Consider the following 14,939-nt stretch of genomic DNA (forward strand, 5'->3'; position numbering starts at 1 on the left):
TTATCCCGGAGGGATGCAGCTACTGGCCAGAACCCCAGGAACAAGTACGGAGGGAGAGAAGCAGCACAGCAGCCACTCTCCGACCTCGAGAGGGCTTTCCACTGGCCCTGCCTTTCTGGATCCAACAGACACAGGAGCTGAAAGCTAGAGACTGCAGGAATCAGCCAACCATGCATGGAGTGGACAGAGGAAGGTGGATAGAAATTGTGAGAAGGGATGGGGACAACAAATGGAAATTGGCATTGAAGTAAAAAAAATTACTGTGGCCTGGGAAAATAAGGTTAAGTCTCAGAGAGGGAAGGGGACTGTTCTCATAGAAGACGAATGAATAAATGAGTATTTCTAAGCCCTCCTTACAGGTTTTCGCAGGATTTATGCAAAAATGATGGACAGGAAATTTAAGAGTTCACTAAACAGAGGGCTGAGCCCAGGGTTGCAGGTGTCCATAGAGCTGCTTCTCTGCTGAGCTCTGTGATTGAGAGCTCAGATACCAAGTGATGGGTCAAGCTTGAGCTGCCCCTCTCCAAGAAGTCTGGCACTCTCCTCTCACCATAAATGACACGTGTTCCAATTTCTTCCAGAGCCACCTCTCAGTCCTCTTAACTTCAACAGTTACTGTGAATGGTCATAGAGTAATGTTCTCAAAGTCTGCTTACAGGTAGTGGTTTGAAAGTTAAGAAGCATTTTTCTCCCTAAAGAAGTCATTGCTAATGTGCAAAAGAAGCTAACTGCTCTTGAATGCCTGCCATGTGCTGGATATCACTTAGGCATCACCTCAGACCATCTGATTTCATCCCTTAACACAATGACACCTCTCACAAAATGAGATGAACTGAGACTGATTCTACTATCCCCATTTTCCAGATGAGGACACTTAGGCTCAAAAAAGATGAAGAAATTTGCTCCTGTTCATCTAGCTTTTAAAATGGTTTTGCGTCTTGGTGAGGTATCAAAACTCAGTTCCACTGAGGGGGGAGGCTATGCGTAAGGGGTGAGGGAGTATAGGAGGACCCTATACTTTCTCCTCAATTCTTCTGTGAACCTAAAACTGTTCTAAAAAAGGAAAAAAGATGCTTGCTCCTTGGAAGGAAAGTAATGACAAACCTGCTGCTGCTGTTGCTAAGTCACTTCAGTCGTGTCCGACTCTGTGCGACCCCATAGACGGCAGCCCACCAGGCTCCCCCGTCCCTGGGATTCTCCAGGCAAGAGTACTGGAGTAGGGTGCCATCACCTTCTCCGTGACAAACCTAGGCAGCATATTAAAAAGCAGAGACATCACTTTGCTGACAAAGGTCCGTATAATCAAAGCTATGATTTTTCTAGTAGCCATGTACAGATGTGAGAATCGGACCATAAAGAAGGCTGGGCACTGAAGAACTGATGCTTTCAAATTGTGGTATTGGAGAATACTCTTGAGAGTCCCTTGGACTGATTTCCTTTAGTCAGTCCTAAAGGAAATCAACCCTGGATATTCATTGGAAGGACTGATGCTGAAGCTGAAGCTCCAATACTCTTGCCATCTGCTGTGAAGAACTGCCTCATTGGAAAAGATCCTGATGTTAAGAAAGATCAAGGGCAGGAAGGGAAGGGGACAACAAAGGATGAGTTGGTTGAATAGCATCACAGACTCAGTGGACATGAGTTAGAGCAAACTCTGGGAGATAGTGAAAGACAGGGAAGCCTGGCATGCTGCAATCCATGGGGTTGCAGAGAGACAAAGCTTAGTAACTGAACAACAACAAGAACATTTGTTAAAAGGTATCTATTCATTGGGCTAAATTCTGGGTTCTGGGGACAGCAGCCATTTAGGTAGAGGGAGAAGAAGGCTGTAGATAGAAACAAACATATATATCTCTTTTGTTGTTTTGCTGGGCAAAGGTTGTTGTGAAGCAACAGTCCCAAGCAACTTCCTCTCTTGGTATTATCCTTGAGTGCAATCTCCCATTCTCTTCTTCAGTATGTGATATTTAGTCATTGTATTAAAATCTTTATTTAGCAGTCAAAGACACTTTTGTGTCTAGAATAGAGCACACAGCAGATAGTAAAAAGCCATAATACTCAATGAAAAAATGAGTACAGGCAGATTAGCACTGAATGAGATCAACTGCAAAACTGGCAATTTTTCAGCTACCAACCATGTTTTATTATCCCTGTCTTGATATCTCACAGATCCATGGTCTTAAATGTAAGGCTGACAATTTTGCTATTATTATTGTAAGGCTGCTCTTATATGCTACTATTTTTGTCTTTTTCTCTCTGCGGCACTAAATTTCAATTGTTCAAGGAAGGGAGGGAAGGCATTGGTTGGAGTTACTACAGTGAAGCAGGCTTACAGAGAATATCCCTTAGTGGGAAACAAAAGGAAATTCCTTCTCCACCAATTGCCATGAGCCTTCACCCACGCATTGCTGGATCGAGAGTGGCCCTAGACAGAACCAGGAACATATAGCATATTATAAAGCTGGATATCATTTCTTAAACATCATTCCTGTACCTTTTAATGAGATCCATCTCTGCCTGATCCCTCTTGCTAAGCAGAAGGTTCCGGCTGTTTTCAAAGATATCTTCAATCTGGTCTGGCCAGAGGAACAGAGTGCTGTTCAGTTTGATATCCTCTTCTGCAAAACACACACAGTCTGCTCTAGGACACTGCTCAGTTTGCAGTGAATTAATTCAGCAGAATAAGAGGTCAACAGAAGTGAGTATAGGGGTGGCAATTAATGAATGGGCCCATTATTGATGAATGTTACCCAACATTTACTGAGCACTTACCAAGGGCCAGGCTAGAAGGTAGATGGTATGATCATCTTTGTTTTTACAGATGGGAAACAAAGTTAAGCCAAGTGGTCAAGGTCACACTGCTAGGAGACAGCAGAGCAGATTTCAAACCCAGAACTAACCAACTCCAAAGCCTGTGTTCTAACCACTATGCACTTCATTATCTTCTTGGGCTAGGTCTGAGTAGAATCCTAGCTAAAGTTTGGTACTATTCTTTAAACTATTTCACCTCATCTGAATTTCAGTCTGGGTTAAAGGTCAATGGCAATATCAATGCCAGATACCCTACCCATTTTATGGCTCTGGTCAGTTAAAATGCCCTGGGTTTCCTATGTACTCTTGGGAATTTAGGGGGTAGAGACCACAATGAGGGACTCCAGTGTGTGTTCACATGGTCAAGAGTACAGCTCACGAATGTGCAGGTGGATGGTTATGGGACCAATTTTTCACTTCCAGTCCCTATTTCTCCCTCCCATAACAATTCCTCCCTAACCATGGTGGACACCAGATAATTCACAGGTATTTCCAGATGGAAAAATGTTCTGAAATGTGACTTGTAGAGGTGATATTAGCTTTTCCTTCAGAACCTGGTCCTTACAAAGTTAGGTCCTTATTGAGTCCTAACTTGGCTCAATAAGCCATGAAGGGTCCCAACCATTTCTTTCCTCTTAAAATACGCAGGAGCATGAAGGAAAGTGCCCTGGCTTCCTCAAAGGTAGGACTGTATTAAGATATAGATGAATGAAACCTACCCATTTACAAAAGCACTCTGCATTTGAAAGAGACTTTTTTAGGAACACCACACATAAGAGGGAAAGACAGGCATCTAAGAACCAGCCAAGTCCCTAGATATTTCTTTTTGTCTACCAATAAGATTCTCATCATTTGATTCAAATTTCTCTGGATAAGAGTGTGGAATTAGTGTCTCTAATGGGGTCGCTGAGGGTCGGACACGACTGAGCGCCTTCACTTTCACGCATTGGAGAAGGAAATGGCAACCCACTCCAGTGTTCTTGCCTGGAGAATCCCAGGGATGGGGGAGCCTGGTGGGCTGCCGTTTATGGGGTCGCACAGAGTCAGACATGACTGAAGTGACTTAGCAGCAGCAATATAGAGACACACTTAAAAAGCAGCTCTTCTGATACAGATATTTAGTGGGAGGATTGTGAACTCTTCTTTTCCGGCTCCTTATATCTAAACATATAAATATATACATACATTTGCACGTACACACATGACATTGTACTTACGGGGCAAATCTGCATAGTCCATCAAGAACTCCAGCCGTTCAACTGCATCTCTAAGTTGCCTCCTGAGTTTGAACACGGTGACATCACTGGATTTCTTTAAGAATTCAATGAGGAATACTAGCTCCCCAGTGTTGACAGGAATCTCACTGACTTTGTCGGCAATGAGGTTGTACTGATTACAGATGCTACAGGGAAAGTAACAGCCATCATCAACATCTAAAATAACTTTCTTATGAAACCCACTATACTAAGCAGACATGATTACTATTTGGAGATTAGAACAAGGTTTTCCAAATTTTCTCTACCTGTCAATTCTTGATGGATAATATTCACATGCATACCATATTTAGAAATAACAACAGTAGAAATGGTAATAATATATGACATGTACTATGCCCTTTACCACGACCATTCTAATCACTGAATGAGTATTAACTCATTTAATTTTCACAAAATTTTAAAGTTAGGAACTATTAATATTATTAACATTTTATAATGGAAGAAATGAGGCTGAGTAACTTTATCCAAAGCAACATGATGTTTAGGTGTCAGAGCCAGGATCTGAACCTGGTTTAACTGATTCCAAACCTTATACTCTTAACAAGTAAGAGTTAAGTCTTATTTGGTTCAGTCTTGGAAGACTGAACTTTTCTAAGAATCTGTCCATGTCTTCCAGGTTACCCATTTTATTCAACATAGTTTTAGAAGTCCTAGCTACAGCAATCAGAGAAGAAAAAGAAATAAAAGGAATTCAGATTGGAAAAGAAAAAGTAAAGCTCCCACTGCGTGCAGGTGGCATGATACTATACATAGAAAACCCTAAAGATACTACCAGAAAATTACTATTCAGTGAATTTAGCAAAGTCATAGGATACAAAATCAATACACAGAAATCACTTGCATTCCTATATACTAACAATGAAAAATCGGAAAGAGAAATTAAAGAATCAATCCCATTCACCCTTGCAACAAAAATAAAATATCTAGGAAAAAAACTATCTAAGGAGACAAAATAACTGTATACAGAAAATGATAAGACATTGATGAAAGAAATCAAAGATTACATAAACAGATGGAGAGATATTCCATGCTTCTAGGTAAGAAGAATTAATATTGTGAAAATGACTATACTACCAAATGCAATCTACAGATTCAATGTGATCCCTATCAAATTACCGATGTTATTTTTCATGGAACTAGAACAAAAAATTTTCACAATTCATATGGAAACACAAAAGACCCTGAATAACCAAGCAGTCTTGAAAAAGAAAAATGGAGCTGAAGGAATCAACCTTCCTGACTTAAAATTATACTACAAAGCTACAGTCATCAAAATCTATGATCCTGGCACAAAAACAGAAATATAGACCAATGGAACAAGACAGAAAACCCAAAAATAAACCCATACACTCATGGGTACCTTATTTTTGACAAAGGAGGCAAAAATATACAATGGGGCAAAGACAGCCTCTTCAATAAGTAGTGCTGGGAAAAGTGGACAGCTACGTGTAAAAGAATGAAATTACAACACTTTCTAACACCATACACAAAGATAAACTTAAAATGGATGAAAAACCTAAATGTTAGACCAGAAATTATAAAACTTTTAGAGGAAAACATAGGCAGAACACTCGATGACATAAATCAAAGCAAGATCCTCTATAACCCACCTCCTAGAGTAATGGAAATAAAAACAAAAATAAACAAGTGGGATTTGATTAAACTTAAAAGCTTTTGCACAGCAAAGAAAACTATAAGCAAGGTGAAAAGAGAACCCTCAGAAAGGGAGAAAATGATAGCAAATGAAACAACTGACCAAGGATTAATTTCCAAAATATATAAGCAGCTCATACCAGAAAAACAAACAACCCAATCAAAAAATGGGGAAAAGACCTAAACAGAAATCTCTCCAAAGAAGACATACAAATGGCTAACAAACACATGAAAAGATGCTCAATATAGTTCATTAGCAGAGAAATGCAAATCAAAACTACAATGAGATATCACCTCACACCAGTCAGAATGGCCATCATCAAAAAGTCTACAAACAATAAATGCTTGAGAGGGTGTAGAGAAAAGGGAATGCTCTTGCACTGTTCGTGGGAATGTGAATTGATACAGTCTCTATGGAAGATGGTATGGAAATTCCTTAAAAAACTAGGAATAAAACCACCATATGACCCAGCAGTCCCACTCCTAGCCATATACTCTAAGGAAAGCAAAATTGAAAAAGACACATGTACCCCAATGTTCACTGCAGCACTACTTACAATAGCTAGAACACGGAAGCAACCTAGACGTCCATCAACAAATAAATGGATAAAGAAGCAGTGGTACATATATATAATAGAAGATCACACAGCCCTAAAAAGGAATGCATCTGAGTCAGTTCTGATGAGGTGGATGAACCTAGAGCCAATTATACAGAGTGAAGTAAGTCAGAAAGAGAAAAACAATTATCATATCAGGGCTTCCCTTGTGGCTCAGCTGGTAAAGAATCTGCCTGCAATGTGGGAGACCTGGGTTCGATCCCTGGGTTGGGAAGATCCCCTGGAGAAGGGAAAGGCTACCTACTCCAGTATTCTGGCCCGGAGAATTCCATGGACTATACAGTCCTTGGGGTCGCAAAGAGTCAGACATGACTGAGCAACTTTCACTTTCAAGGCATATATACAGAATCTAGAAAGATGGTACTGAAGAATTTATTTGCAGGGCAGCAATGAAGAAACAGACATAGAGAACAGACTTATGGACACGGGGAGAGAGGAGGAGAGGGTGCAATGTATGGAGAGAGTAACATGGAAACTTAATTACCGTATGGAAAATAGACAATGGGAATTTGCTGTTTGCCTCAGGGAACTCAAACAGGGGCTCTGTGTCAACCTAGAGGGGTGGGAAGGAAAGGGAGACGGGAGGGAGGGGCTGATTCATGTTGAGGTTTGACAGAAAACAAAATTCTGCCAAGCAATGATCCTTCAATTAAAAAATAAATAAAAATTTAAAAACACAATAGCTATCATAGTTTTGCCCTCGCCGTGATGAGGAGGTGGAGGAGGAGTCGGCTTGGGGAGATGGAACATCAAGCTGGAGCGCAGAGCCTGAGTTGAGGGAGCCTAGCCGCCTGTCCTCCCAACGCCGCCACCCGCTCCCCCAGCGCTTGAGAGCCAGGGACAGGGACAGAGTGAGCGAAAGTGCGCCGGAAGGCGGCGCCCGCGAGCGCCCGCGCGTGTGCCGTGAAAGGAAGTCTCTGCCCGTCGCCTTCGCCTTCCCTTCTCTCCCGCTCCCCGCTGCCCGCCCCCGTCCCACCCCGAAAGCGGCACCATGTTGGTGCCTGCGGCCACTGTCAGTCAAAAGCAGCTCAACTCCAACCTCGACGCGGCGGACGAAACCTCAGAAAAAGAACAGCAAGAAGCAATTGAACATGTTGATGAAGTACAAAATGGAATAGACAGACTTAATGAACAAGCCAGTGAGGAGATTTTTGAAAATAGAACAGAAACATAACAAATTCCGCCAACCATTTTTTCAAAAGAGGTCCGAATTAATCGCCAAAATCCCAAATTTTGGGGTAACAACATTGGGAAGGAGGATGAAGAGGCGCTGCATTATTTGATAAGAGTTGAAGTGACAGAATTTGAAGACATTAAATCAGGTTACAGAATAGATTTTTATTTTTGATGAAAACCCTTACTTCGAAAATAAAATTCTCTCCAAAGAATTTCATCTGAATGAGAGTGGTGATCCATCTTCAAAGTCCACTGAAATCAAATGGAAATCTGGAAAGGATCTGACGAAACGATCAATGCAAACATGGAATAAAGCCAGTAGGAAGAGACAGCAGGAGAAACCAGAAAGCTTCTTCACCTGGTTTACTGATCATTCTGAAGCGGGTGCAGATGAGTTCAGTTCAGTTCAGCCCATCAGTTGTGTCCAATTCTTTGCGACCTCATGGACTGCAGCAGGCCAGGCCTCCCTGTCCATCACCAACTCCTGGAGTTTACTCAAACTCATGTCCATTCAGTCAGTGATGCCATCCAACCATCTCATCCTCTGTTGTCCCCTTCTCCTCCTGCTTTTAATCTTTCCCTGCATCAGGGTCTTTTCAAACGAGTCAGCTCTTCACATCAGGTGGCCAAAATATTGGAGTTTCAGCTTCAACATCAGTCCTTCCAATGAACATTCAGGATTGATTTTCTTTAGGATGGACTGATTGGATCTCCTTGAAGTCCAAGGGACTCAGATGAGTTAGGAGAGGTCATCAAAGATGATATTTAGCCAAATGCATTACAGTACTACTTGGCTCCTGACATGGATGATGAGGAAGGGAAAGGAGAAGAGGAAGACGATGATGATGAAGAGGAAGAAGGATTGGAAGATATTGATGAAGAAGGGGATGAGGATGAAGGTGAAGAAGATGAAGATGATGATGAGGGAGAGGAAGGAGAGAAAGATGAAGGAAAAGATTACTAATGGAACACTGATGGATTCCAACCTTTTAAAATTTTCTCCAGTCCCTGGGAGCAACTTGCAGTCTTTTTATTTTTCCTCCTCTTGTGCTCTGTCACCCTGTTTTTGAGGTCTCTTTTCTCCTTTATACCATGGTTCACAACTTATTTGGGGGGGGGGGGGCGCGGATACCTTGAGCAGAATTCAGTAGGAAAATAATCTCTACCCCTTTCTGTTCCCAAATTCATTTTTCTCCCTTCCCGTCTCAACAAAAATTATATATTGGCCTCTGGCCCCAGTTCCTAGCACTAAGCCCATGAAATCCATGTAACTTTATGGGTGATAGGAGTAGCCTTCATTCTAGTGAGGTGACTCAGGGTGACTCCTGGATGAGCTGGCCACTGAAAAGACTGAGCCATGATTAGAGGCCTGGAACAAATTAATTAAACTCAAGGACAGGGTCACTAGAACTTTCAATTTACAGCTGGTTGGTCAAAAGCACAGAAGCACAACTCGAACTTGTGACTGGTGTCTGAAATTATGAGAGACAGTCTTATAGGACTGAGCCCTTAACCTGTGGAAGCTGATGCTACCTCTGGGAAGACAGTGTCAGAATTAAGTTGAATTGCAGGGCACCCAGCTGAACTGATTAGTGTGGGGAAAGTCCTCTATACATTTGGTGACTGGCAGTGACAAGAACAAAGAGTTCTATATAGAAGTAAAGGAGACACACAGAAAACACACAGTAGGGAAGATGTAGATTTTGCTGCTCACAAGTTAGACTGAGTTGAGTCTTTCTTTTATACCCACTAACTACTAGATCCTCTAAAAGTCCTGAATATGGGTTGATGATATCAGAAATCTGACCAAAATAACACCTTAGCAATATCCAGGGATAAGTTAAGCACAACAAACACTGTTTTCTACATGCACTGACAATATCATTTAAAATAAAGATCCAGGGGTCCTGTAAGCACAGGGCTATTCTCTGTATGGTGTAGTGATGGCATAAGGGAGACCAGTATATTTTGCATCAATCTATGGCCTCTCTGCCCCCAATCCCTCCCAGCATCAGTCTTTTCCAATGAGTCAACTCTTCGCATGAGGTGGCCAAAGTACTGGAGTTTCAGCTTTAGCATCATTCCTTCCAAAGAACACCCAGGACTGATCTCCTTTAGAATGGACTGGTTGGATCTCCTTGCAGTCCAAGGGACTCTCAAGAGTCTTCTCCAACACCACAGTTCAAAAGCATCAATTCTTCTGCACTCAGCTTTCTTCACAGTCCAACTCTCACATTCATACATGACCACAGGAAAAACCATAGCCTTGACTCATGCGAAGAGTTGACTCATTGGAAAAGACTCTGATGCTGGGAGGGATTGGGGGCAGAAGGAAAAGGGGATGACAGAGGATGAGATGGCTGGATGGCATCACCAACTCAATGGACGTGAGTTTGAGTGAATGCCGGGAGTTGGTGATGGACAGGGAGGCCTGGCGTGCTGCAATTCATGGGGTTGCAAAAAGAGTCAGATATAACTGAGTGACTGAACTGAACTGAACTGATGGCCTCTCTACTTTATTGTCACTTTTTGGACAAGATTTTCCACCCCGAGGGGAACATACATTCAGACCTAAGGGATAACTTCTTATATCTCTACTCAGGGCCATGGAATTTCTGATCAATATTTTAAGTCATTGTTTTAGCAACTTTAGACCAATGCACCTATAGTGGAAATAGATGGCATGCCCACTTTATTACCAATGCACTTAAGGTGCCTCTTGCCTTTATTGCCAGAGCATCCCTTTCTAGGGCACACCTGTCACTGGAAACAAGAAGTTACTTCACTCAGCAATCACAGGACAAAAAAGTAGTGAGGGTGGGATGTTGGTTCAGAAGATTCAAACCCACCTAATTGGGCAAGTGAGTTTTTTCTCCCCCACCACCCAGGCCTCTTCTCCATTCAGTAGTTTTATATCTGTTTTACCTACCTCATTGGATGGCTGAGAAGAACAAATGAGTCAGAGCCACTATTTTCAAGGTAGAACGAAACTTCAGAACTCAATCACTGACCAGGAGTTTCTGTTTCTGGGCTCTTAGAAATCCCCAGGTTTGTAAGGGGACACATTTACTTTCATTTATATTAAAAAGACCAAAGGAAATTATACATTTATTTTGATGGGGAAGAAAGCATGGACCAACCAAGGCCGCACCATGTTACTTGATATGACAGGATGTGAAAGTGAAAGTCAATCAGTTACGTCCAGCTCTTTGCAACTCTATGGACTATATAGTCTAAGGAATTCTCCAGGCCAGAATACTGGAGTGGTTAGCCTTTCCCTCCTCCAGGGGATCTTCCCAACCCAGGGATCAAAACCAGGTCTTCTGCATTGCAGGCAGAATTCTTTACCAGTTGAGCCACTGGGGAAGCCCTGATTTGACAGGAACAAATACTTAAGGGAAAAAAACCCCAACTACCTGATGCTCAAACTTTCCAAAAGGAAGTGTCCTAGTAGTTCGAAGGCTGAAAATGTTTTACTATCCTAGTCCCAAATATTTATTCTATAGGCAAAGGAACTGAAGATCCAAGAGGTGAAGCCAGAGAACACAAACAAGTAAATGGAAGGCCTTGGATTCAAAATCAAGACTTCTGGCTCCCAAAACAGAAATCCCACAATTTCATTACTCAGTCAGAAAGTTGAATGCAGTGGTGGAAGAGTATGGCTCTGGAGTCAAAATGAACTAGGTTAACCCTGCATGTGCCACTTAAGGATCTCCTGGAGGCTCAGTTTCTTTATCAACATAAGGGAGAGAATAATGAACAACTTCTTAGGGTTGGTGTAAAGACTGATTAGATATTGAATGTTCAGCACTTACACAGTGCCTGGACTACAATGTGTACTGGAAAAATGGTAACTATTATCATCATTAATTTACTGATGAGTTTCTGATATGTAGTTTATAAATCTTAAAAGTGCCACAAAATGCTAAATTTATACTTATCTACAAATAAATGAATGATATATAAAATAACATTAATAATGATTATTAGTGTTAAATCATTTTAGTCTATCATTTAAAGCTGTCTGAGAAAGAGAGCTAAAAATAAGACACATTTTGTAACATTCAAATAGAAGCTGCTGCTGCTAAGTCACTTCAGTCGTGTACGACTCTGTGCAACCCCATAGAACAGCAGCCCACGAGGCTCCCCGGTCCCTGGGATTCTCCAGGCAAGAACACTGGAGTGGGCTGCCATTTCCTTCTCCAATACATGAAAGTGAAAAGTGAAAGTGAAGTCGCTCAGTTGTGTCCCACTCTTCATGACCCCATGGACTGCAACCTACCAGGCTCCTCCGTCCATGGGATTTTCCAGGCAAGAGTACTGAAGTGGGAAGCAGAGTAGCAGAAATTTACTGTCCCAGTATCTTAGCATCATTTCTTTTTCTAGTAACCACAGCCTACTTCTTCTCGGGGTACCCTCTCTTTCCTTTCCTTGATTCTCATGGTTTAGGTAAGGCTGACATTCACTCTAGAGATGAGAATAGTACCCAGATCTAAACCATCCTCTTGACTATGGTGTTTGCCTTGGTGTTATCCAAACAATCCAAGTCAGCCTAGTGCCTCACTTGCCCAGTGGCACAGCATTGGAAAAAAGGTAAATCTTTTTTCCCCTGTGAATGAGAACCTGGGAGGATTAAGTCTGGAGCTGCTGGTGCCCACAAACTGGAGAGAACCTGTCCGAGAATGAAGCTGACACAGCAGACAGCAAGCAGAGGGAGGGAGACTACATCCTAATTTGTAGTATTAAGGGCCTGAGGCTAGCAACTCCTAAACTTTTCAACATGCAGATTCCAAATTTCTTTTTTACCTTAGCCAGTCACACCTCCTACCCCTTACAACAAAAAAACGTATTGACTAACATATGGTCATCAGTAAAATGAAGGCATGATATAGAGTTTAAGATTGAAGAATGAAGGGATGAAGCCAAAGCAAAAACAATACCCAGTTGTGGATGTGACTGGTGATAGAAGCAAGATCCAATGCTGTAAAGAGCAATATTGCATAGGAACCTGGAATGTCAGGTCCATGAATCAAGGCAATTTGGAAGTGGTCAAACAAGAGATGGCAAAGGTGAACATTGACATTCTAGGAATCAGCTAACTAAAATGGACTGGAATGGGTGAATTTAACTCAGATGACCATTGTATCTACTACTGTGGGCAGGAATCCCTCAGAAGAAATGGAGTAGCCATCATGGTCAATAAAAGAGTCCAAAATGCAGTACTTGGATGCAATCTCAAAAACGACAGAATGATCTCTGTTTGTCTCCAAGGCAAACCATTCAATATCACAGTTATCCAAGTCTATGCCCCAACTAGTAACACTGAAGAAGCTGAAGCTGAATGGTTTTATGAAGACCTACAAGACCTTTTAGAGCTAACACCCAAAAAAGATATCCTTTTCATTATAGGGGACTGGAATGCAAAAGTAGGAAGTCAAGAAACACCTGGAGTAACAGGCAAATTTGGCCTTGGAATGCGGAATGAAGCAGGGCAAAACATAGAGTTTTGCCAAGAAAATGCACTGGTCATAGCAAACACCCTCTTCCAAAAACACAAGAGAAGACTCTACACATGGACATCACCAGATGGTCAACACCGAAATCAGACTGATTATATTCTTTGCAGCCAAAGATGGAGAAGCTCTATACAGTCAACAAAAACAAGACCAGGAGCTGACTGTGGCTCAGATCATGAACTCCTTATTATCAAATTCAGACTCAAATTGAAGAAAGTAGGGAAAACCTCTAGACCATTTAGGTATGACCTAAATCAAATCCCTTATGATTATACAGTGGAAGTGAGAAATAGATTTAAGGGCCTAGATCTGATAGAGTACCTGATGAACTATGGAATGAGGTTCATGACATTGTACAGGAGACAGGCATCAAAAGAAATGCAAAAAAGCAAAATGGCTGTCTGGGGAGGCCTTACAAATAGCTATGAAAAGAAGAGAGGTGAAAAGCAAAGGAGAAAAGAAAAGATATAAGTATCTGAATGCAGAGTTCCACAGGATAGCAAGAAGAGATAAGAAAGCCTTCTTCAGCGATCAGTGCAAAGACATAGAGGAAAACAACAGAATGGGAAAGACTAGAGATCTCTTCAAGAAAATTAGAGACACCAAGGGAACATGTCATGCAAAGATGGGCGCTCGATAAAGGACAGAAATGGTATGGACCTAACAGAAGCAGAAGATATTAAGACGAGGTGGCAATAATACATGGAAGAACAGTACAAAAAAGATCTTCATGACCCAGATAATCATGATGATGTGATCACTAATCTAGAGCCAGATATCTTGGAATGTGAAGTCAAGTGGGCCTTAGAAAGCATCACTACAAACAAAGCTAGTGGAGGTGATTGAATTCCAGTTGAGCTATTTCAAATCCTGAAAGATGATGCTGTGACAGTGCTGCGCTCAATATGCCAGCACATTTGGAAAACTCAGCAGTGGCCACAGGACTGGAAAAGGTCAGTTTTCATTCCAATTCCAAAGAAAGTCAATGCCAAAGAATGCTCAAACTACCGCACAATTGCACTTATCTCTCATGCTAGTAAAGTAATGCTCAAAATTCTCCAAGCCAGGCTTCAGCAATAAGTGAACTGTGAACTCCCTGATGTTCAAGCTGGTTTTAGAAAAGGCAGAGGAACCAGAGATCAAATTGCCAACATCCGCTGGATCATGGAAAAAGCAAGAGAGTTCCAGAAAAACATCTATTTCTGCTTTATTGACTATGCCAAAGCCTTTGACTGTGTGGATCACAATAAACTGTGGAAAATTCTGAAACAGATGGGAATACCAGACCACCTGACCTGCCTCTTGAGAAATCTGTATACAGGTCAGGAAGCAACAGTTAGGACTGGACATAGAACAACAGACTGGTTCCAAATAGGGAAAGGGGTACGTCAAGGCTGTATATTGTCACCCTGCTTATTTAACTTCTATGCAGAGTACATCATGAGAAACGCTGGACTGGAAGAACACAAGCTGGAATCAAGATTGCCAGGAGAAATATCAATAACCTCAGATATGCAGATGACACCACCCTTATGGCAGAAAGTGAAGAGGAGCTAAAAAGCCTCTTGATGAAAGTGAAAGAGGAGAGCGAAAAGTTGGCTTAAAGCTCAACTTTCAGAAAACGAAGATCATGGCATCCGGTCCTATCACTTCATGGGAAATAGATGGGGAAACAGTGGAAAGAGTGTCAGACTTTATTTTTTGGGGCTCCCAAATCCCTGCAGATGGTGACTGCAGCCATGAAATTAAAAGACGCTTACTCCTTGGAAGAAAAGTTATGACCAACCTAGATAGTATATGCAAAAGCAGAGACATTACTTTGCCAACTAAGGTCCGTCTAGTCAAGGCTATGGTTTTTCCTGTGGTCATGTATGGATGTGAGAGTTGGA

At 41.8% G+C, this 14,939-nt stretch overlaps 1 protein-coding gene and 1 pseudogene across 5 annotated transcripts in view; one reads left to right on the forward strand and one right to left on the reverse strand.

Moving 5' to 3' along the window:
- DNAH3 (dynein axonemal heavy chain 3) overlaps positions 1-14,939 on the reverse strand; it is a 232,424-nt gene that overhangs the window by 183,214 nt on the left and 34,271 nt on the right. For 3 of the 5 annotated variants that reach the window (XM_042240494.2, XM_015104112.4, XM_060405791.1), the window contains 2 exons: positions 4,029-4,213; positions 2,495-2,618 (listed from right to left, as the gene is read on the reverse strand). In XM_042240494.2, coding sequence (XP_042096428.1) covers positions 2,495-2,618; positions 4,029-4,213 — 309 coding nt within the window. Of the gene's footprint in view, positions 1-1,104; positions 1,213-2,494; positions 2,619-4,028; positions 4,214-14,939 lie in introns of those variants that run through there. The other 2 variants (XM_060405790.1, XM_060405789.1) reach the window with 2 other exon arrangements.
- Positions 7,350-8,519, forward strand: LOC105604697 (protein SET-like; annotated as a pseudogene).

The sequence above is a fragment of the Ovis aries genome, chromosome 24, assembly GCF_016772045.2.
Source record: "Ovis aries strain OAR_USU_Benz2616 breed Rambouillet chromosome 24, ARS-UI_Ramb_v3.0, whole genome shotgun sequence".
Classification (NCBI taxonomy): Eukaryota; Metazoa; Chordata; class Mammalia; order Artiodactyla; family Bovidae; genus Ovis; species Ovis aries.